The sequence below is a fragment of the Fundulus heteroclitus genome, unplaced genomic scaffold (genome assembly GCF_011125445.2).
Source record: "Fundulus heteroclitus isolate FHET01 unplaced genomic scaffold, MU-UCD_Fhet_4.1 scaffold_90, whole genome shotgun sequence".
Classification (NCBI taxonomy): domain Eukaryota; kingdom Metazoa; phylum Chordata; class Actinopteri; order Cyprinodontiformes; family Fundulidae; genus Fundulus; species Fundulus heteroclitus.
In genome coordinates, this window is record NW_023397362.1 from 46,844 (window position 1) to 71,208 (window position 24,365).

The 24,365-nt window shown below is 39.3% G+C and overlaps 2 protein-coding genes across 2 annotated transcripts; both read right to left on the bottom strand.

The window, feature by feature from the left end:
- Positions 1-1,657: 1,657 nt before the first annotated feature.
- LOC105940398 (deoxyribonuclease-1) lies at positions 1,658-13,930 on the bottom strand. Its single transcript, XM_036134765.1, has 10 exons — positions 13,572-13,930; positions 11,498-11,584; positions 11,310-11,404; positions 10,937-11,014; positions 8,547-8,659; positions 6,300-6,412; positions 5,351-5,505; positions 4,030-4,126; positions 3,769-3,898; positions 1,658-2,421 (listed from the first exon to the last, which is right to left on the bottom strand). Exons 2-10 carry the CDS (start codon positions 11,576-11,578, stop codon positions 2,312-2,314), a joined length of 972 nt encoding a protein of 323 aa, XP_035990658.1. The 5' UTR covers positions 11,579-11,584; positions 13,572-13,930; the 3' UTR covers positions 1,658-2,311.
- Positions 13,931-18,160: 4,230 nt separating this feature from the next.
- sec13 (SEC13 homolog, nuclear pore and COPII coat complex component) lies at positions 18,161-24,145 on the bottom strand. Its single transcript, XM_012882924.3, has 9 exons — positions 24,000-24,145; positions 23,759-23,803; positions 21,595-21,710; positions 21,258-21,409; positions 20,511-20,644; positions 20,269-20,402; positions 19,620-19,740; positions 19,150-19,296; positions 18,161-19,042 (listed from the first exon to the last, which is right to left on the bottom strand). Exons 1-9 carry the CDS (start codon positions 24,000-24,002, stop codon positions 18,932-18,934), a joined length of 963 nt encoding a protein of 320 aa, XP_012738378.1. The 5' UTR covers positions 24,003-24,145; the 3' UTR covers positions 18,161-18,931.
- Between the last annotated feature and the right edge of the window lie 220 nt (positions 24,146-24,365).

Below are 24,365 nucleotides of genomic sequence, written 5' to 3' on the forward strand. Positions count from 1 at the left end.
GTATACAATGAAAGCAGCGGAGCTACAATGAACGGCTGAAACCAACGCTTTCAGTCGTTCATACGTAGTGAGCATAAGCAGAGGAAATTAGGAAGGAACGAGCACATTGCCATTAGGTGACTGTGTCACAATGATTGGCATGTGGGACAACCGACAGATAAGATGGTCCCCCAGAACTTGAAGCGAAACGAAAATTATTTACTATATCTTTAATCATTTTAAAATAGTACTTATTTTTAAATGCACAATATTTATAGTTGTGCTGTGACACTTTTAGCCACTACGGGTGCTAGACCTGTAACATCCAGGTTTCGAGCCCCTGAAGGCCTGTCGCAGAAATTAAACAGTCTCCCTGCGTGTTTTGGAATCTGATAGCAGACCAGTTCGGACCAGCAGATTGAGAAGTCATCCAGTTACTTGTAAAGACAAGGCCACATTCACCCCTCTCGATTGAATCCTCTATCAAAGAACCAAAAATATGTCTGATCAGTTACATGTCATATCTGTTTTGTTTTGTTGTTATGGCAGTCTTAGCTCAGAATGCCGTAACTTAGGTCATGTGAGCTAAAGTGGCACTCATGACTGATTCAGTAATGGACCCAACCCCCTCAAGTTACCCTCTCAAGGCGAGTTTTTGAGAAGGGCAGCCTGCACGGAGCATCAATATCAAATTAAGCTATTTCTTAGGTCAAAACTTACACGGTGCTGCTTTAATCCCTGGTTTTTATTGTTGCCCTCATAATTTTTTGTAATCATTCAATCTTTTATATAGCATAGTAAACATATACTGTAGATTGTCGCCTTTCAAGTCTAGTCAAAAGCAAATCAATACAGTTAATTTATATGGCACCAATCAACGATATGTCATCTCAAGGTACTTTACAAGTTCAATACATACAGATAGATTGGTTAAAACGTTTTCCATCTAAAGAGACGCAGCGAATGATGTCAAGTCATTGACTTGCAGCATTCCCTCCTCCTGGATGAGCATGCAGTGACAGCTAACGGTGACTATACCTTGCTATTGCTACTGTTAAAGTTGAACAACAGAATTTTACGCCAGGCTGTCACAATCATCTGAGCTACTATCTATCAATCTGACCAGATGACATTGTCAGTGGTGACCTTTGTAAACATATTAAACGATGACATGAGTGTACAGATTGTGCCTCCCATCTAATGAAATACATGCACTCATTGACTTTGTTACTCCCCTGTTTAAAAGTGGGTTTTTTTTAATGTATAATCATATTAGAGTTTCATTATATGTCTGTTTGAAGTCCAGTTGTTTACACATGGTTGAGAAATAAGGCACCTGTTACTGTGTGAAGGAAGGATTATGTTTTTTCTGGCTTGAACCAGCTATCTGACATTAGTATTTCACTTTGATATCACAATTGTACTGAAAAACAGTTGCGGCACTGTGGGAACATTGGACTTCTTGAAGTACACTCAAAAATATTTGAACAAAGCAAACAAGTTGTGTTTTCTAGTCTCTTTCTAGTTTTTGCTTTTTTGTACATTTGTAACTTTACTGCCACTAGAAATTGTGGCAGTAAATTGGTCTTATCATGTCAGGGTAGGGGAGGCAGCAGGGAGTCAACTTTCTAGCAATAACTCATCTCCATGAATAACATAATGTCCATAATACATACTGTTAGGTTGTTTTGTTTCATTTTGTTTCTTGTCACCACTGCTGAAAGATTTATTAGGAGCGGCTGGCTGCTGGTTTGCTTTGTAGTTTGTGCTTAATGCACTCTTAAATTCAGAAGGATAGCCTTCAGACATCTTAATCCACATTTCTCTTCTGGTTTCCACACAAGACTGAGCAAAAAGTCTTTATTAATCTATCCATTCATTTAGTTCCCTATTATCATGATATTTTATTTTAATTTTACAGGTTAAACACACAAAAAAAACAAAGAATTTTCCAGCAAAGAAAAAGAAAAAAAAACGTCATAGGTAACAGGTCATAGTTGTACTGTGTCTGTGTGATTTATAATGTATTTCCTAATGTTTATCTCACATTAGGAAAGAGTGTCATTAGGATTAATGACTATGGGAACCTTTATGACCAAAATAACACCTTTAAAAAAACTGCTTCGAGCTAAAGCGATTAAATAAAAGTAGAACATAAATTTACTCAAACGTCCATCTTTAAAAACATTTTATTTGATGTCTATATTTTCTAATTAAGCTAAGAATTAATTTTCTTGCTTAATAGATTGCTTTACCAGACACTGAGACATGAAAATATAAACTAGTAGAAGGCCTTCAAACTATGCCTCAGGTAAAGATTAGTTATATTAGCTCAACGTCTCTTTTTTGTTGCCGTTGTGGATGCGACTTGCTGTCCTTTTCTTTTCTTTGCTGGTGACTTTTTATTCTTGGATCCCGACGGCATGGTCCTCTTCTGCGGTCCTGTTGGTGGAAATAAACAAAGACTGAGTTTTGCACTAAACTAATGTTGAAACTGGTGATTTGCACTTACAGTGCATTGAAAATGTATTCTTAACCCTGGACAAGCCACAATATATCATTATTGAACTTTTATGTGATTGACCAACACTAATCAGTGCATGCTTGTGACATGAACAGAAAATTACAATATAGTTTTAAAAAAAAAATTTATTTTACACATAAGAATCTGAAAAGTTTAGTGCACATTTGAATTCTGACCCTTTTTAGTATGATACCTGTAAATAAAATCAAGTGCCACAAACTTATTTTGGGACACAGCTCATGTGTGCTTAACATAAAAATAGAAAGAGTATGGCATTACTGCAAACTACTAAAACTAACACATTGCTGTTTATTAAACTGGCATGCCTAAAAAGGAGAGTAATGGGCCGTGTTCACAGAAAGACCCTGAAATGAAAACATGCCAAAACAATTTATCTTCGCAATCTGTCGTGCAATCAAAGTGGGGGATACAGAAAACATGTAAAGAGCATTTTTGTGTTATGTGTGGTGGAAAACAGACACCCTGAAAACACCATGCCCAAGGGGAAAAAATGTTGGTGGCAGCATCATGCTGTAATGTGTTTATTCATCAGGGACAGGGAAGCAAGTAAGAAGTTAACCTATACAGCCAGAGCTATAATAAAATATTTTACTTAAAAATATATCTATCTGTCTGTATGGTATAGATTTAAACCCAATTTATCTCTTTGAAACGAAAATTTATGTCCAGAGATGCTCTCCATCCAATCTGATATTTGAGAGGTTGTTAAAAAGAAGATGATAAAACATTTAAGTCTCTGATAGAGACATTTTGTACATCAAATGATCTGTAGCTGTAATTGTGGCAGTAATTTGAGGTTTTACAAACCAATAATCACATGGCTAAAAACACATGTAAATTAAATTGAAACCATGTATACATTTCCCTAACACCTCACAATTGTGCTTGGTCTACCGCTTACATTTACAATGGCATACATATTAAAGTTGGTGAATGACAAATGGCAATATGTGAAAAAGCTGATTAAAGAATAACGGCAGGAAACTGTAAATGGACAATTCCACTGTTTACAGTTCGAAATATCATTTAATTCAATTCCTTGCAAACTGAAGTGGAGCTGAGTTTTTGACTCTTCATGGTGTGTAAGTCCAGATAAAGAAGATATTAATTAAGATAAATGGATCAAATTTTATTACAAAGTAATGTAAAGTTTGTAAATGCTGACAAAGTTCTGACAACAATGCAATTCCCTTGGTCAGCTGGACCCCAAAATCTGTCACAACTACCAGTAAAGTAAAGGGTACCTTTCTTTGGAGCTTTTCCTTTAGTGGTTGTTTTTCTTGCTCGGGGCACAGCCACCTTCTTCTGTTTTGCTGCTCCTGGGACCGTCTGGAGCTCCACCTCCACAGGATAATGATCACTGATGTCTTCAGCCTTGAAAATCAAAAGATAAATCTTAGCACTTGTTCTGTCCTTTAAAATATTTGCAAAATGTGAACCATTTCTCTCAGATGCACAAAATGAACGGCTGTAATAACAATGATAATAATAAACATAATAATCACTTCTTCATCCGTGAGCCCGAACTCCTCCTGAAAGTTGAAAGACTTTGCCGAGTCGGGAATGATGGCATCCAGCATTTTTTCTCCATAGACCACAATCCTGTGTGCAGACGATGCATCACAATGCATTTTATTAGTGTGGTTTTAAACAAATCAGCAAATTGATTCACGTGTAATCTTATTAAATAGAACTTTTTTTAACAGATTTGTTTGTCTAGCTCTGGTTTAGTTAGAAAAATGTAACTTCAAGCATGCAGATTGAGTCATGTGAAAAAGACAGTACACAGTTTTTCACCTCCAACTTTAATGCATTATGACAGGGTACAGTTCCGGCACTCACCGTGGTCTTATAATAACTTTATTATATATATATATATATATATATATAATATAATAAATTAGGTCACATCTAACACTACTTTTCTTACCTGACTTAACTAATATAAATAATTTAAGACCATCCGAGGAAAAAACACAGTTCTGTTATGAATTTGATCCACATCCATTCTGATATGTACGTTCATGAGCAATTCACAAACAATTGATCGATTACAAACATGTCTGCAAGGTCAAAAAATTTTGTTTGGTAAATGACAAGTTTTATGTGAACAAATCACAAGTTTGGGAAAACAATGTATTTATTTTTTTTTTTCAGAGAAGATCACAGTGAATACATTTGATCATGAATCCCTGTGTTTTGTGAAAATCTAATTTTGCGTGTCAGCACCAAGACGTCTTAATAACTGTTAGACATGGTGGTGGACGGGTGATAACATGAGCTTGTATTAGTATTAGTCACAAGAGGTTGATCTATGTGACGGTTCAAACAGGACATGGGCCCAAACACAGAAGTGAGTCTCAAACAGAATGGGTCAATGATAAAGAAAAAAATAATAATAACTTCCAGGTAATCAAGATAAACCAGGTAAAGGACTGCAACTCAAAAGAAGTTGCCAGGAAGGAGTACCAGCAAACCTCAACAAGCCTTTTAAAGAGGATTTGAATGGCCCTCTAAATCATTTCAATGTATTTCAAGAAATTGAAATAAGGTCTTTTACATTTACTTTTATCCACATAGGGTTAAAAATGTACAAAGTGCAAATCATGTATAGATGACAGATGGATGGATTGCTCTAATATATTATGATGCTTGTCATGTATATATCTAATTCCAAGATAAAGTGATTATTGTCTTGCCTTGAGAAATGAAGACATAGAGTTAACATGAATCTGCTGTTATCTTAACCATATCTGAACTAAGAAAAAAGTCATCCTTAGTAGAGAAGATAAATCTGCTCATATAATCTCCTCACATGTGCCTCACCTGTCGTAGGTGTTGTCATTATAATTGCTAGTAGTGGTGTCAACATCGTCATCAATCAACCAATAGAAGGGATCAGAGGAGATGCGAATTGATTTCTTCTTCGTCTTTGAAAGATACCTGCCATCTGCGTTGAAGTCCCCCAGTATCATAATATTCTGCCAAGGACATAGAACATAATTCAAAACCACACATTGGTGTACACAGTTATTTAGAGTAATGACTATTTTAAGAGCTTTTGAGTAAAATTGAAATTTTGGGTTATAAACTATTGCAACAAGACTGAAAAGCACAGAGTGTCCCATTTAAGTTGGACAGGTTTATGGACATGACACTAAAAGCGAACCAAACAGATTATTCAGCACCTTACTCACATTTTTTTTTTTTTTTTTTTTTTTTTTTTTTTTTACAGATGTTTAACATTACAGTGACACCTACAGTTTGAAGAGGTCTCTTTTGAGTTCCATTGAAATTACACGGTTAAAAGGGTTTAGACAATTAAGCAGGGAAATTATTAGCTGCTGGCTAAATTTCAAATAAACTATTAATATATCTAATTAATTTCACCTTCAAAATTTAAAGCATGCATATATTTTTTCAATTCAATTCAATTCGATTTATATAGCGCCATTTCACAACACATCTCAAAGCTCTTTACAAAGTCAAATTCATTCAAATCCTCCAGACAGATTGGTCAAAAAGTTTCCTATCTAAGGAAACACAGCAGATTGCATCAAGTCTTGACAAGCAGCATTCACTCCTGAAGGAGAGTAGAGCCACAGTGAACAGCCGTCTGCGTAGTTGATGGCTTTGTAGCAATCCCTCATACTGAGCATGCATGAAGCAACAGTGGAGAGGAAAACTCCCCTTTAACAGGAATAAACCTCATGCAGAACCAGGTGTGAACGGTCATCTGCCACGACCAGCTGGGGGTTAAAGTGATACAACTTACATCAGTTTTCCATTTCCTTCTGACAGCTTTGACCACATCATAAAGCTCATCAAGTTCCTTTTCTGAGTCATCTGGCTTGGTGTGGACCGGAATCAGGACCAGGTCTTTTATAACTGAAAGCGGAGATAGAAGCAGATATAAGAGACCTAAACACACAGTGCACCTAAACGAATGTGAGCACAAATAAGTATAGTTGGCTTATAGTAAAAAGTACATTTATAAAAAGGTATGTCAGCAAGGGCAGAAATAAAATATTTACTCTGCAAAAACTGCAATAGATAGTAGGATGACGGGCAGACAGAAATGTTTATAATATGATAAAGAACAATGTCCATTCATATAAATATTTTCTATATTCTTTTTTTCCCCCATACTTTCATACAGTTAGAAAATACTTAGGTAAAATTCCAAGCTTTTTCCTGTCATTCGACAGTAAAAAAAGACCTCCAGTACCATTTAGGACACCCTGGCCTAGAATAATTATGGTGAAGAACCACATTTGGGCATTGCTGTACAAATAGGACATCCAGGAAGTACTAATCACAAAAAATAGGGAATTTGTAGCACATTTAAATGAAACATAATAAAATAAAGATTAATCACAACACTTTTGACTTTGGTAAAACCATACTGTGAGCCTTGTTGTTGTTAATAATGCAAGACTTTGGCTGGGAACTTTTCTTAAATACCATCTGCAAATTCTGGATGCAAACTTTTTAAAACCTGAAAATAAAACTATATGTCATTAAATGGTTTTTATTGTAGCATAATGATCATGAACACACCTGCCAGAATATGTGGCTTAAGTAATTTCAATCTAAAGGTTTCATTGTGACCTTTACATCTTATCACAGAACATCTCAAATGATGACAAGCTAATGCCTGAAAAAAAAATGTGGATTGAACCATAGAAGGGGAAAAATAAAACACATCATTATGTCATTTTATGTCTTGTTAAAATGTCAAACTTTAGATTTGCAACAGTATATTTACACACAAAATTATCAGATGCAATAGTTTATCATTTGATTCCGTATACTCTGCAAAAACGTAATTAAAAATAAGTAAACTTTTCTTGAATTGAGTGTATTTGTCTTTTATTTGAGCAGGTAAATAAGATTATCTGTCAAGGGAATGAGTATTTTGACCCCTAAAATAAGACAATTAGATATACTGCACTTAATAAGATGATGGATGATGGACGACACCGCTCTCATTGGACTTATCTCTGATGGTGATGAGTCCGCCTACAGGTGGGAGGCTGACCATCTGGCGACCTGGTGCAGGGAGAACAACCTGGAGCTCAACACTGTAAAAACTGTGGAGATGGTTGTGGACTTCAGGAAGAACTCAGTCCCAGCTACCCCCATCACCCTCTGTGACTCCACCATTGACACTGTGGAGTCTTTCCGCTTCCTGGGAACTATCATCTCCCAGGACCTAAAGTGGGAGCTGAACATCAACTCCCTCACCAAGAAAGCCCAGCAGAGGATGTACTTCCTGCGGCAGCTGAAGAAATTCAACCTGCCAAGGACAATGATGGTGCAGTTCTACTCCTCCATCATTGAGTCCATCCTCACCTCCTCCATCACCATCTGGTACGCTGGTGCCACCGCCAAGGGCAGACTGCAGCGTGTCATCCGGTCTGCAGAGAAGCTGATTGGCTGAAATCTTCCATCTCTCCAGGACCTGCACGCCTCCAGGATTCTGAGGCATGCTGGGAAGATTGTGGCTGATCTCTTGCACCCCAGTCACAGACTATTTCAGTCACTTACCTCTGGCAGGAGGCTGCGGTCCATCAGGACCAAAACCTTAACGCTTCCTCTCTCTCTCCCCCGTTCAGGACCTACAAGCTACACCAACGTAGCATCTCCAGACCTTCTGCATTACATTATTGCACAGTCTACTGTGTATATAGCTCTAGATTCTCTCTCTCTCTCTCATATATATATATATATATATATATATATATATATATATATACACACACACACACACTTTTTTTTTTTTTTTTTTTGTCTGCACCATCAACACCACGTCAAATTCCTTGTAAGTGCAAACCTACTTGGCAATAAACTTGTTTCTGATTCTGATTTAGGTACAAAAATGTTATTCCATTGACAGATCATCTTATTTACCTGCTCAAATCCAGGACAAAGACATTCATTTCAAGAAGATTTTACTTATTTCTAGTTCTGTTTTTGCAGTGCATGATCTGACGCTTTACAGGCATGAAACAGCACACACCTGTGGAAGGGCAGCGGAAGCGCAGGATGAAGGGCTCTCTGGCGAAGGCATCTTCATCTCCAACCTGATTATCTTCATACTGATACTGAGCTGTAAGCTTGACTTCGTCCGCTCTGAGACACAAACAACGATAAAAAGTTAGCTTCTGTTGTATGAATAAGATTTCAAAACGTTTAGGTGCATAGGTTCGTCAGAGCATATCAGTAATAAAACCTTTATAAATATGTTCGGCACAAACACTCACCAGCCACTTTATTAGGTATATCTTTCTAGTATTGAGATGGGATCCCTTTTTTTGCCTTTAAACTTCTGCTAATTATTGATGACATAGATTAAACAGGGTGTTATAAACACTCCTCACAGATTTGGATCCATATTACTGTAATTTATCGCTTCAGTTTGATCAGCTGCATGTCCAAGATGAGAATCTCACAATCCACCACATCCTATAGGTGCTCTATTGAACTGATGTCAATGGACTGTGGAGGCCATTGGGGTACAGCAAATTTATGTTCATAAAACCAGTTTGAGATTATCTGAGCTTTGTGTTTATCCTCCAAGGAATAGCCACGTGAAGCTTGGTAAACTATGGTCATCAAGGGATGAACATGGTCAGCAGCAAAACCTAGGTAGGCTGTGGTATTTAAATGAGGCTTAGTTTGTATTATGGGGCTCAGAGAGTGATAGGAAACAATACCCAGCACCTTTACACCAGCAGCAGGCTTAGACATAGGATAGAGCAACACTTTCAGTGTCCAAATTGTGACCATAGCATCTGAATTGTGAGTCCATTCTTCTGCTCCCTTGTTCAGGGGTCACCACAGCAAGTCATTACAATTTGCACAGAGACCTGGAATAGTTTTTGTGCCAGTCCTCCTGACTGGGGGTTCAAACACAACACCCTTGCATCAAAGACGTGGACTTAAACCATTGTACCCTGTTACGTTCACAGGGTCCCTGTGAACGTAACAGGGACCATGTGACGGTAACATCTGATTGTGCAGCTGAAATCAAGACTCATCTGAGCAAAGTGGATGTCCTTCCCACCTTTTATTGTTAAGTTATGGTGCATCTGTGGGAATTATATTTCCAGTTTCCTCTAGCTTGTCGGCGTGGCACATTATGTGGTCGCCTGCCACAGCCAATTTGCCTGAAGGTTTGACGATTGTTTCATTAATTGTTGCCTTTTTACCATCTCAAACTAGATTGCCTCTTCTCCTCTGATCTCTGACATCACAGAGGTTTTGTTATTCACACAACTGATGCTCACAGATATTTCCTCTTTATCAGACTGTTCTCAGACACAAGGGAGTTTTGCACATGAAAATCCCAGTAGATCAGCAGATTCTGAACTACTCAGTGTTTATTTAAAAGGGTTTTTTCATGGTGGGTTTTCACCACTGAGCTATATTATACACTGGAGGGCTAATCGCCCGCTGTTAGAACGAGTCGCTTTGAAGCCACCAGCCGCCATATTGGTACTCCCTATTTTCCCCCAGTAATAAAGGGAATATATGCGCTACAGCATCGAATAACAAGGATTTTCTCATGTTCGGGGGGGCTTAAAACTTTTAAAATGTCATATACTTTTATGTTATGTTCTAAAACTATCAAGTACTGAGAAAGTTATGTGCTGAAATATTTTGCATTTTATTTATTTAAATATATATATATAACATTTATAAATTTATAAATAATATACAAAAACACATATTTACATATGCATACACACATACATATATATATATATATATATATATATATATATATATATATATATATATATATATATATACACACATGTACAAATATTTATATATACATATATGTATATTTAATATGAATAGCATGTAAAATATTTCAGCACCTAATTTCCTAGTAGTTGATAGTGTTAGTACATCCAATGACTGTAGAATTACCTGTGACACGTTTTCACACAGCCAGAAAAGTGCTTGTTGTTGCAACCAAATCCTATGGGATTATGTGAGAGTAGGGAGTAGCAAGATGGCGGCCAGTGACTTCAGTTTTTCTGCAAAATCAGCACTCCAGTGTATTATATAGCTCAGTGGTTTTCACAGACAGGTTAACGTGCTAATAATAATAGCATCACTTTTACTAGCATGCATCTTGGAGGTTATGATTTTGGAGTATAGCAATTTCACTGAGACTTTACTGAACACACAAGTTATATTAATTATCCACCTAAAAACATTCAGGGGTTGCTTTTCTATATCCACAAAGCAGTTATCTGCACTTTAGAGCTAACTTTGGCTTTATCTGAACCACAATAAGTTTAGATTTAGTTGCTGTGACACATAGGTTTAACAGAGAAATGAAGGTTCGAAAATGATTTTTAATGTATGCATTGTTTGTAGTAAATCTCTCCCCACCTGTAGAAACAAACAAACTGCTCCTTGTAGGTGTTTCTGCCCAGACTGGAGCTGCAGATCATGTCATACTCATGGTCACTGATGAAACAGATACAACAAAAGAAGACATTATGAGGACACACAATGTTTGCATGAGTCTCTGAGTTATCTTTTTTTTTTTATTTTTTTTTTTTACTAATCTTAATACTTCCAAAACTAATATTACCCTAAAACCCTTCAGCCATGCTGACAACTCCGTTAACATGCAAACTAAAATATATATATATATATATATAATCTGTAGACCACACTGTGGAAGCTATCAAGATTACTAGGAGGGATTTTATATTTTGTCTAAATTAAGAAATATTTTATATTTGCACTTTCCACTTACGCAGCACAATTGAGCTTCCTAAGCAACAGCTCCATGGCTTTGCCACTTTTATCTACGACCTCCAGGATAACAATCACGCTGTACTGAGAGATAATCTGAGAAAAAAACAAGCCAGTTAAAAAAATATACATTGCTACTATCCATTTTCTTTTCAGATACTGTGCAGAATAAAAAATATACATCATTACCTCAGTGAGGTAGTGGGAAACCATTTTGTCTGTGACTTTATGACGTCCCAAGTTCCTCACATTGAAGGCTGCTACTTTCATGTTGACCTGTTTATAGAACAAAAAAAAGGTAGTTCACAGATTTCTAAAAATGAAAAGAAAGATTTGCTACCGAAATGAATTTGGTAAAATGAGAAGTATCCTTTATTTAACCAGGAAAATACTCATAGAGATTCAAACCTATTTTCTGAGAGTGACCTGGCCTAGACAGCAGCATGAAGCACGAGACAGCAGCTTAAGACAACCATCAGAACCTAACCAAAGAGGAAGCTCTGTGGTTGGGTTAGACTGCGTTATGTATTGCTGCTGTTTCTTTCACACAGTCACACTGCCCTATTTAAAACTGTGTATGATCAATACAGCCTAAAAAAATAAATGAAAATAATTAAGCAACATTTTTAGACCATAACTAGTTTCCTTAAAAATGTGTCTTAATAAATTGGAAAAATAGCCCTTATCTACGTCTAAAAAATAAAAACTTTTGATGCAGCAATGGCAGTCTAGTGGAAAGTATGTCAATGTACTGAACAGTATATACTGTACACGCAAGACACTTTTTTAAAATCCAACATCTGTTTTGTGGGGAATAAATAAAATTATCCTGCAGTTTGCTAAGGCGTTCAGGAAGCCTGGATTACTTTAATAACAGCATTTAGTTCATCTGTATTCTTTGATCTGGTGTCTCACATTTTCCTCGTGACAAAACCCCATAGATGTGAAGTTTAGATCAGGTTAGTTTGCTGGTCAACTAAACAGTCACTGGTACTTTTGGTGTGAACTAGTGTTAAGTCCTGCTGAAATATGAAATCATCTTCTCCAGATATTATGTAAGCAGACGGAAGCATGGAGTGCTCTAAGATATCCTGGTAGGTGGCTGTATGCTCACTATGGTTCTGATCAGACAAAGTGGACTGTGCTAACTTCCTATTTGTCCTCTGTGCAGAGGACTGACGCTTATCCGTTTAGTCTTCAGCAAAACAGTCTGCTGGGCCTAACAAGCTCTCTACAGGAGAACAAAATCTAAAAATCTTTTAAAAAGGAAGAAAATAATCCAGCAAAAAAAATTACTAAATTACCCATCATCTGTTATTGTAGGCCAGGTTTTTCAGCTATACCCTTTTAGAAATCAATCTGATGGTACTTAAATACATTTGTACATCTGTAACATTGTTATTATTGTTGGTCATTTTAGGAGAAATTAGAAATGAGAGAATTGGTTCATCATTCAGATGTTGGAGGCTTTTTATCAGTGACACTTAAATTTATGGGTCAAAGCTGACTGTCTTAGAAAAGAAAAAAAAATGTTTTGTTGAAAACAGGTAATCATCTTTATCATTGCAACAGATGCAGTCTGCATTTAAGCCATTCATTTAAGCAGTAGTTTGCCACTGTGTGGCGCCCGGATAGCATTTTGGGCTAAGGGTGTTGCTCCTAGATTCAATTTGGGCAATTTGCAGCCTTCCCAGGATGCAAGTACCCTGCTTTAACCACTGGACCACCACTTACCATCTAGGCAGAAAAAGCAGTTAAGGTCCAAAGAGAAACTTCGAAAGAGCTTCAGAATGCCTTGAGAACTTTTGATCAATACCTCTTAAAAAATAAAATAAAATAAATAAACTTTTAAGACACTTTGTGGCTCAATAATTTTACAGATTTTATTTTAGAAAAAGTACATTACATTTGGGGAAAGTGTGTTTTGGTGGCGTTTTTATTTTTTTTATCAAGTCAATATATCCTGCCTCACTGCCAACTGTGCCTTACTGATAACTCTCATGGTGGATAAGAAATGCAGTTAAACCGCCAGACATATTTTGCATGAAAATGTCTATACGTGTTGCATTTGGATGGTTCTTTGTTCATTGTGTGAGAGTAAAAGGACAACAGTTACCGGATGGCAGTACAACCATCTCAAAAGTGCCTGAGGCAGTGGAAAAAAAAAAAAAAAAAAAAAAAGGTGTTTTACTTTTCAGATTTATAAATTAAACTTGCATCTCCAGTCGACCGTTACTAATAAAGGAAGGGAAATAGTTCTTACCGTCGTAGATAAAATAAGCAGATTCAGAAGTGATCCCTTCAATACAAACAGAAGCTGTGCTCGGCAGAAACACAACAGCTGTCAAACCTGCAGGAAGTGTCTCTGTTGCCGACAACCACACAGAGATACATGTGAACTGCAGCCCGCCCATCTGCATATATCATCACACTAAGAACCAGTTTCCTGCCTCTGTAAGGGCGAGTTAAAGCGAGGGCACTTTTCTGCACTACAGGGACAAAAGTTTCACACTGGACGACCGACTCAAGAAACCTTCAACATGATTTAATTCAGGCGGCTGACTTGTTCCCACATGTGGACTTTCTGAAAGTTTCAAGGAACAACAAACTTCTCTTCTAAGAGGATATTCTTCATCCTTCGCATTGTTGCTCTAATTGTCCCACGAGACTCGAAGGAAAAGTTCCTCATTTGAGGTTTTTCATTTGAAGCTGCAGATTCCTATTAAAAAAAAAAAAGTTTCTCATTCAGCAGTGCTCTAAAAGAGAAATGAGAGAATAGATAAAAAAAAGAGGAAGTGGAGCAGCTGCCTTTGTCCTGATCTGTCAGGACATAAACGACAAGCAGTTCCTCCCCAACCCCTCTGAGTATTTTATTTGACCTAAAATCCATCAGAGGTCAGTCCATCTGCTCTGACATTTTGTGTACACAGTGAGATAGGAAGCTCAATAATGGTAAATCATCACTCTCGGCTGGCTGCATTCTTCATCTTGAAAATTTCAGACATTTTTCCTTCAGAAACTCTTAACATGCCGTTAAAGCAGAAGCCGCGTATTCACAGAAAACAAATAATCAACTTCTTTAATAGGCGAAAATGCTACAATTGTCCTTTAAGTATGTGTTTGTCTCCATTATGTTTCGACTCACTGGAGAAAGTACCAACAAAAAGAAATGGCTGGGAATGGCACGGCTTACAACTTAACCACATCCACTTATCTGATTTCCAGGGAAGTGCCTTCCTTCGTCCGCATGGTAGATTTCCTGTCTGGAAGTGAGAAAAATGACAGGAAGAAATACCACAGCAAAGCAACAGATCTCCCACCACTTCTGCCCTGTTGCAGCTGGTGCTCCAGTTCAGAAAGTAGATTTACAGATGCCGGTCATATAATCAGAATGTTATGAAAAATTAGATTTCTTTTTTTTTTTTTTTTGGTGATTCCATTCAAAAAGTGAAACTTGTGTTTATTTTTTTTTTTATTTTGATGATTATAACCAACAACTAATGAAAACCCCAAATTTAGCATATCAGAAAATTGGAATATTGTGAAATATTGAAGACACCTGGTGCCACTCTAATCAGCTAATTAACTCAAAACACCTGCAAAAGCCTTTAAATAGTCTGTCTAATTCTGTAGGCGACAGAATCATGGAGCAGACTGCTGACTTGACAGTTGTCCAAAAGACGACCGCTGCCATTTCAAACGGGGAGGGCAAAACACAACAGGTCATTGCTAAAGAGGCTGGCTGTTCACAGAGCACTGTGTTAATAGAGCGGCGAAGAGAAGCAAAAGATGTGGTAGAAAAAAAGTGTACAAGCAATAGGGATGACCACAGCCTGGAGAGGATTGTGAAACAAAACCCGTTCAAAAATGTGGGGAGATTCACAAAGAGTGACCTGCAGCTGGAGTCAGAGCTTCAAGAACCACCACACACAGACGTATGTAAGACATGGCTGCAGCTGATGCATTCCTCGTGTCAAGCCACTCTTGAACAAGAGACAGCGTTAGAAGCGTCATACCTAGGCTAAAGGCAAAAAGGACTGGACTGCTGCTGAGTGGTCCAACGTTATGTTCTCTGATTAAAGTAAATTTTGCATTTTCTTTGGAAATCAATGTCTCAGAGTCTGGAGGAGGAGAGGCACATAATCTCTGTTGGTTGAGGTACAGTGTGAAGTTTCCAGTCAGTGATGGTTTGGGGTGCCATATCATCTGCTGGTGTTGGTCCACTATGTTTTCTGAGGTCAAAGGTCAACGCCGTATTCTACCAGGAAGTTTTAAAGCACTTCATGCTCCCTGCTGATCAACTTTATGGAGACTTCATTTTCCAAACAGACTCGGCACTAGTACCTGGTTTAGGGACCATGGTATCCTTGTTCTTAATTACCCACCAAACTCCTCTGACCTCAACCCCATAGAAAATATGAGGTATTGTGAAGAGGAAGATGTGATACGCCAGATCTAGCGATGCAGAAGAGCTGAAGGCCACTATCAGAGCAACCTGGGCTCTCATGACATCTGAGCAGTGCCACAGACTGATGGACTCCATGCCACGCTGCATTGCTGCAGTAATCCAGGGAAAAGGAACCCCAACTAAGTACTGAGTGCTGTGCATGCTCATACATTTCATGTTCATACTCTTCAGTTGGCCAACATTCCTGGAAGACCTTTTTTGTATTGGTCTTAAGTCATAAAAATTTTATGAGATACTGAATTTGGATTAGTTGTCAGTTATAATAATCAAAATTAAAATAAACACTTGAAACACAGTGTGTAATTAATGAATATAATACACGTTTAACTTTTTGAATGGAGTTACTGAAAAATATCTACTTATTCGTGATATTCTAATTATGATTAGGACCTGTACTGCTAAAAACCAATGTAGCTAAGAATTTAGTTGCATCAGTTAAAACAATGGCTGGTCGCCGAGGCAAAAACTCGGGCGTGGGAAGAGTTCGGAGAGGCCATGGAGAAAGACTTCCGTACGGCTTCGAAGCGATTCTGGTCCACCATCCGGCGTCTCAGGAGGGGGAAGCAGTGCAGTACCAACACTGTTTACAGTGGGGGTGATGTGCTGCTGACCTCGACTCGGGACGTCGTGCGTCGGTGGGCGGAATACTTCGAAGACCTCCTTAATCCCACCAACACGTCTTCCATTGAGGAAGCAGAGCCTGAGGCCTCTGGGTCGGGTTCTCCCATCTCTGGTGCTGAGGTTGCCGAGGTTGTTAAAAAGCTCCTCGGTGGCAAGGCTCCAGGGGTGGATGAGATTCGCCCTGAGTACCTTAAGGCTCTGGATGTTGTGGGGCTGTGTTGGTTAACGCGGCTCTGCAACATTGCGTGGACATCGGGGGCAGTTCCCCTGGATTGGCAGACTGGGGTGGTGGTCCCCCTATTTAAAAAGGGGGACCGGAGGGTGTGTTCCAACTACAGAGGAATCACACTCTTAAGCCTCCCTGGTAAGGTCTATTCAGGGGTTCTGGAAAGGAGCGTCCGTCGGATAGTCGAATCTCGGATTCAGGAAGAGCAGTGTGGTTTTCGTCCTGGCCGTGGAACACTGGACCAGCTCTATACCCTCAGCAGGATTCTTGAGGGGGCATGGGAGTTTGCCCAACCAGTCTACATGTGCTTTGTGGATCTGGAGAAGGCATTCGACCGTGTCCCCCGGGGGATCCTGTGGGGGGTACTCCGGGAGTATGGAGTACCGGACCCTTTAATAAGGGCTGTCAGGTCTCTGTACGACCGGTGTCAGAGTCTGGTCCGCATTGCCGGCAGTAAGTCGGACTCGTTTCCGGTGAGAGTTGGACTCCGCCAAGGTTGCCCTTTGTCACCGATTCTGTTCATAACTTTTATGGACAGAATTTCTAGGCGCAGCCAAGGTGTTGAGGGGATCCGCTTTGGTGGCCTTAGGATTGCGTCTCTGCTATTCGCGGATGACGTGGTCCTATTGGCTTCATCAGGGCGTGATCTACAGCTCTCACTGGAGCGGTTCGCAGCCGAGTGCGAAGCGGCCGGGATGAAAATCAGTGCCTCCAAATCCGAGACCATGGTCTTGAACCGGAAAAGGGTAGAGTGCCTTCTCCGGGTTGGGGAGGATGTCCTGCCCCTAGTGGAGGAGTTCAAGTATCTTGGGGTCTTGTTCACGAATGAGGGGAAGATGGAGCGGGAGATCGACAGGCGGATTGGTGCAGCGTCTGCTGTGAAGCGGGCGCTGTACCGATCCGTTGTGGTGAAGAGAGAGCTGAGCCAAAAGGCGAAGCTCTCGATTTACCGGTCGATCTACGTTCCTACCCTCATCTATGGTCACGAGCTTTGGGTCGTGACCGAAAGAACGAGATCCCGGATACAAGCGGCTGAAATGAGTTTTCTCCGTAGTGTGTCTGGGCTCTCCCTTAGAGATAGGGTGAGGAGCTCAGTCATCCGGGGAGGACTCAGAGTAGAGCCGCTGCTCCTCCACGTCGAGAGGAGCCAGTTGAGGTGGCTCGGGCATCTGGTCAGGATGCCTCCTGGACGCCTCCCTGGTGAGGTGTTCCGGGCACGTCCCACCGGGAGGAGGCCCAGGGGAAGACCCAGGACACGCTGGAGGGACTATGTCTCCCGGCTGGCCTGGGAACGCCTTGGGATTCCTCCTGAGGAGCTGGCCCAAGTGGCTGGGGAGAGGGACGTCTGGGCCTCCCTACTGAAGCTGCTACCCCCGCGACCCGACCCCGGATAAGCGGAAGACAACGGACGGACGGACGGACAGTTAAAACAATGGAAGAGATGTAAGCTGGTCCACAGGTGATTTGTAGTCGATTGACAGAAACATTGTTTCTTATTTTTAGATTATTAATAAAACAATGAAAACAAAGACAGAAGGATGCTGACATTAAGTTATTTAATACCATCAAATGCAAAAAAAAACAAACTCATGGTTTATGAACTTAAATGCAAAACATCCAAACTGCATTCATGGGCGATCAAGCACCCAGTTCAGTAATTAACTTATGTCCGAAAATGATTAAGGCAGGTTTTAATCTACGAGATTAAGATTCAATTTAGCGGACCGAGAACACAGGGATCTGTTCACGGCCTGAAAAGTGAAGCTGAATTAGCAGGAAACTAGTGAAAAAAAACAAAACATTTGTGCATGGGTGACTACCTATGTTCAACTCAAAGCTTATTTGGATGAATCAGTCAAACATTGACAGTAAATGGCCAGATGCTTTGGAGGAGGATGAGATCATCCCTGATGAAGGTGGAATGTTTAAAAACAGAAAGCTACATGGACAGGTAGAGCAGGTGAGTACTGAAGTTTCCTTTGCACCAGCATTCAGGAGGAAGTGAAAGGTGTAAGGTGGTGAAATTAAAATACTGAGGCTGGAGTGAATGGTAAGAAAACCACAGTTCTCAATGATGGCAGAATTTTTTTTAAGATAAAAAAACAAAAACATTTATTTTTCAAACTTTCATTTTGAATCTTAGAAACATTTTTCTCATCTTGTGTAAGCTTTAGCAGCCGTCCAACAGTCAGAAACAGATCAGATGGGGCGGCGTTGCTCTAGACAACAGTTTGTCGTCGGTCCAAATGTTCAGCGTGTTTCTTAATCTGTTTTTTAAAGCTGGGGTCATTCGTGTAAGTTTAGATTGTCACTGCTCGTTCTGCTGAGTGTCTGTGATGGTGGAGACGGCGCCCTGGCCCTTGCTGACGTCGCTAATACACGCCCACTGGCCGTCCATGGACTCCTTCCACAGCGTCACCTGCAGGCATAATATTAATGTTAATTTCAGCTTTATTTATATATTTGTACAGAGACGCAACTCATCAGGACTCCTAGAAGAGCGTGATAGCTGTAAAACTATTTTACCTTGTTGTCTCCACCGGAAACTGCCAGTATATTTCCTGTGATGGACCAGCTGACGTGCCAAACCACGTCGTTGAACTTGTGGAGCAGTTTGGCCGTCCAGGTGTTGCCTGCGGGGTCGTCACAAGTCCAGATAAACACACGGCCGTCCTGGAAGCAACAAAAAGAAAACAGGTCCACTTTCAGAGGATTAACCTTTTCAACGAGCATTTTCAACTTACTCAAAATTTATCTAATGACATTTTACGTCACAATCTATTAGAAATTAAGGTAAATTAATCCTGGTCATGAAAAAAAATCTTTACCACTGGCGCCCCCTAGTGGTAAAGGTAAATAAAAGTGAAAAAACAGCAGTTTTATTTTTATGTGTTCCATTTAATAATGATAAGAGATGAAAAAATTTACATTATAGACAATGAATCTGGACTTCTAGGAAAGCCACAGGAACTGTCTCTTTAAAACTTGAATTTTACCTGAGAGCAGCTGGCAATGGTGCTGGTGGGAAGACCGATGGAAGGAGCCCAACCAACGTCTCTCACCCAATCGCTGTGCGCCTCCAGCTTCTGGTCCTCCTTCCACTGACCATCCTCCTCTCTGCAGGGAAAAAGCAGCCCTTGAAGCATAAAACGCTGGGTATCTAGACATTTATTCTGTAAATACTTCAGTAAAAACGTAAACGTCCACATAACCATTCATGGGTATTACCCATTCAATGCAGTGTGAACCGATTGGATTAAGCCTCACATTTTCAGGTAAGGCCCTTAAAAAAAAATGTCTCCAAAGGCTACCAGCTGGATGTGTAATTTTCCATCATGTCAGAAGAATTATGATCATTTCTTTTTCCTGGAAATAATAAAAAAAGTTCCAGGAAACTTTGCCTTGTAGGCAGGAGAGCCCAGCATATGTTTAAATACGTAAATAAAATAAACACACCCATACATACATTAAAAAAACTTGATATTTCCCCAAAAGCAGTTAAACATCAAAGGCTGGATATGGACCTCAGTCATACCTATAATTAAAGTTTTGAGTAAAACTATCAGATTTAGACTCCGTCTGAAGTTACACAGCATTAAACAAACAGAGACTAAACAATATAGAAAATTTGTACAACAAACTTACTTCCAGAGTTTAACCAGGTTGTCACAGCCCCCGGAGACGAAACGTTTGACGTAGTTTGGTTTCTGTCCTGACGGCTGATCAATGAGGCTGCCTGGGAGGACAGCAGGAGCCCAGCTCACTGCATTACAGCCGATCTACGGCAAAAGGAAACTTAAGACTTCCACTCAATACACGCCTCAACCTCGAAACGTGCAGCAAAGGACAGACAGAATGATGGCAGGAATGACGTAACACTGGCTTACAGTGTGTGCGTTGCTGATCTTCTTGACGTCCCACTGCTGATCTCCAGTAAACGTGAGAAGAGAGATGGCCCCATCGGAGCTGCCACAGGCCAGAATTAAACCAAATTCATATGGACCCCAGCAAACTGAGTTCACTGTGGACACAGGGGGCAGAGAAAAGAACAAGATCAACATCTTCCAGCCTGTTGAGGGTTCTCTTAGGACCAATTCATCATCTGATGTCTGCTATGAAATATGCAGACTGCTGTTGAACAGGACAGAAAACACACCACACTCTCTCTCCTTATTCAAAACATATATGAGCCGGCCTGCAGCCCCAGACTGCTCCTAAATGCAAATAATACAGCTCCTAGAAACTAGTGTTTGTGTTTCACAGCAATGCATCCTATACAAAAGTGACAATGAAGCTTGTGTAAAAGCCAGATAAGAGTTAAAAATGCTAATGGAAATATTTAAATTATTTTAGAATCAAGAGGAGTTGGAATTTAACATGTGCTCAAACTTTAACGTTTAACAGCTTATTTAGAGTGTACAGTTTAGATATGCCTGAAATTCAAATTTCTGAACTAATGAAACTACCTTGCTGTTGAATGTGTTATTCATTAAAGGAAAACAAATGCCCGACAGATGAAATATTAACAAAAACGTTGCAGCCAGACAGAAGCTTGGCCTTTTTCTCTGGAGCGCCGGCAGCTCCGCAGAAGAAGGAGAAAGCTACTTAAATCCTCATCATGACTAACTACCAACCTGACGATTCATGTCCGGTGTACTCGTACATCTTATCCCAAGCTCCGTTCTCCTCCTTCCAGATGATGACTTTTCGGTCGTAAGAGCAAGAAGCAAGAATGTTGCCGAACATCGGGTGAGCCCACGCCACCTGCCACACGGGGCCTTCGTGTCTAAAGAGAGCAAGAAATGAATTTACCCTTTAAAATGACAACATTATGGTCGTTTTATAGGAGTAGAAAAGAATAATAGATCATGAACAGTGGAAAACACCTTATTTGCCATTAAAGTTTGGACCATAAGAGTCTGAAATAGTTGGTTTTCTTTTAGTTTTAGTCCCCCTGATTCTGCGTCTTACCCTCTGAGATCAGCCACCAGTATCTGTCCTCCGTTTCTGACGTCAAAGATCTTGACAGTGCGGTCAGAGGAACAAGTTGCAAGTCGAGTCCCATAGTAATCCATCTGGGCGTCATGCTGAAACAAACACAACCAGGAATGTTCACCTTTTCTTTAATTTCTACACTACCAGTGGGGAAAAAAAATCTTGAAAAAATAAACTCAAAACATGAAACCGAAGTAAAGTGTAACAGTTGGTACGAGACGCTAAATTTCAGGTTCTGGGATTTTCAAAGACAATCCTGCATCTGAAGAGGCTTACTGCAAAGAACAAAACATGGATTTTCTATCTTATTTTTCAAAACAGTGGCATCAAAAGTTTACTTATCTGATTTAGAGATAATATTTGGGGTTTAAGTCAAATGTCCCAGTTGTAGGTTTTAACTCTTGCTTGGAAACCACTCTGAACTCAGTTTACACTTCTGTAATAATAAGTTAGGTTACGGTTTCCCTGTAACTTTATGCTTATCAAGTGCTGCACTTTAAGAAGAAAACATCTTATATGTGGCAGTTAAGTTTATTTAGCAGCACTATAAAGTGACATTAAGGATTAGGGTTTTAGTCATGCCGAGGTCTTGATTTTATACTTTCTTTCAAATTCCAAGGTAAAAATGATCAGGATAAGGGGCTTGACATCAGTAAAAAAACAATTGTATTACCTAATTTTAAGAATCTCCAGCTGCTGCTCAATTGAGATGCCACTTTGAACTAAAGAGTCAGAGTTCACCTTAACGTCATGTAATATAAACATTTTTTAAATGCTTTCAAATCTATGTAAGTACGAGTGTGGTTAAAAAGGAAGAGCAACTAAATAAAATAGCATTTTAAATGAAGCTCACTTGGAGGTCTTGCTGTTTTCTGAACAGGCTTGAGGGCACCACATAGGGTCCTTGGGGGCTACCTGGTGCCCGCGGGCATCATGATGGTGACCCCAACATGATGCCCGCATAACTAAGTTAATTTCTTAACAGCTACTTACTGACAAGATTCTAATCAGTAAGTAGCCGTTATATTTGGGATTAATACAGTGTTTTTATTTAAATGGATTTGAATAAGACATGAGGCAGCTGCCAATGTTGAAGTATACAAAGGATGTAAAAAGACTCCACATGATTTAAAGTTATTACTACAACATAACATCAAGAATCAACGGTCCAAATTTTTACTGATTTATAATAATGCAAATGATTTTTGAAATATTTAATTAAAATTGTGTTTTAGTTCCCCTTCTACTTTCTATTGTGAACTGGCTGTTCAACTAAAGTGTTTCTTGATGAAAGTATTTTAACTGGAAGTAGAAGTGTTTTGCTCTTTAATTCTTATGATCTGGAGAGAAGTTGTTTAAATTTTATTCTGCATATGTGTGCAATACTTTGTGTTTAATAATGCCTGTGTGGGAATTTACTCTATCTATGGTTCTATAATACTACACCACACCAGGCAGGTGGTCATAAAACAATAACTGATGAAGACAGACCTTTTTCAGCCATCAGTTGCCTCTGACACGTATTAATAGTTATTCATAATAACCAAACCTATTGGTCTTCAAAATGGGGAAACTACACATCACAACACAGTTAACCATCACTTTTATTAGAAAAAATTGCTTTTGCATCAAGCTGGCAAGCTAAGAAAAGCAAATCTAAGCAGTCGAGTCCACAGCAAGCTCTTAACACAACTATTTAATATTAGCTATCTACGCTTTTGTTACTCTACAAATTAGAGAACAGCAAAAAGGAAGAACATTCTGCACAATAACGACTTAAAATGCAACTTTTTGTAGGTTTTCTCAAGTGAATGTATCAAAATACCTCTAAAATGATATGAATATTATAACTATACCTACCATTGTGTTTTTTTTTCTGCAGTATAATGTAAAACTGTCTTTTATAAAATAAAAAACACATGTGACTGCATGAAAAACAACCAATTTATAATTTGAATGAGATTTCTCAAAATAATATGTTTGGATTAAAAGCGATCAAAATGAGATAGAATATTTTTGCACAGACACGGTTGGCGTAAAATAAAGCTTAACTATAGATAATCCTATACCCTAACAGCTAGCATTAGCTCAGAACGACAGCAACGTATTAAATGAATAAAAACAGCACTGAAATACTTACAATCATGTCCTCATGCGAGGTGTCCACCGTGTTAATAACAGAAACCTTTAAAATCACAAACACAATAAAAAAAAGATGATATTTATGCACTGAACACAGAGATTAGCTTGCTGCCACTAGCCACCGTGCTAATGAATGGCTAACTCTGTGAGCACGTCAGCAGCTAACGGTTAATGACAGACGTCACTGTTTTACAGAAGAAACACGGCCTGCCGCTCCGTTTAAAAGAAATAAAACTCACCATGACTGCAGCTTAACCCTCCTAAAAATACGCTCTTCGACTCTCTTTGAACGTAATTCTCCAGGTTCACCAAACAGTCCGACGTGGCAACAAGTACAGAAACCGCTTCCAGCGAGTCCCTCCTCCCTTCCTACCGGGAGGAACAAAGAACGAGCGAGAAAGGTTCCACCAACAGACGCAGACGAGACAGGGTGATGACCAAAATTACTGAAATAATTTGCATTTTTCTACATCATCCAATGGTCCACAAGACAAAACATAAAAGGATAAATAGAGAAAAGTGATAACCTGCTCATAACAAGCAGTGCCTTTTTCCTGCATTCCTAGACAATCGCTATCCAAAATAAGACTTTAGATCTGTGTTTA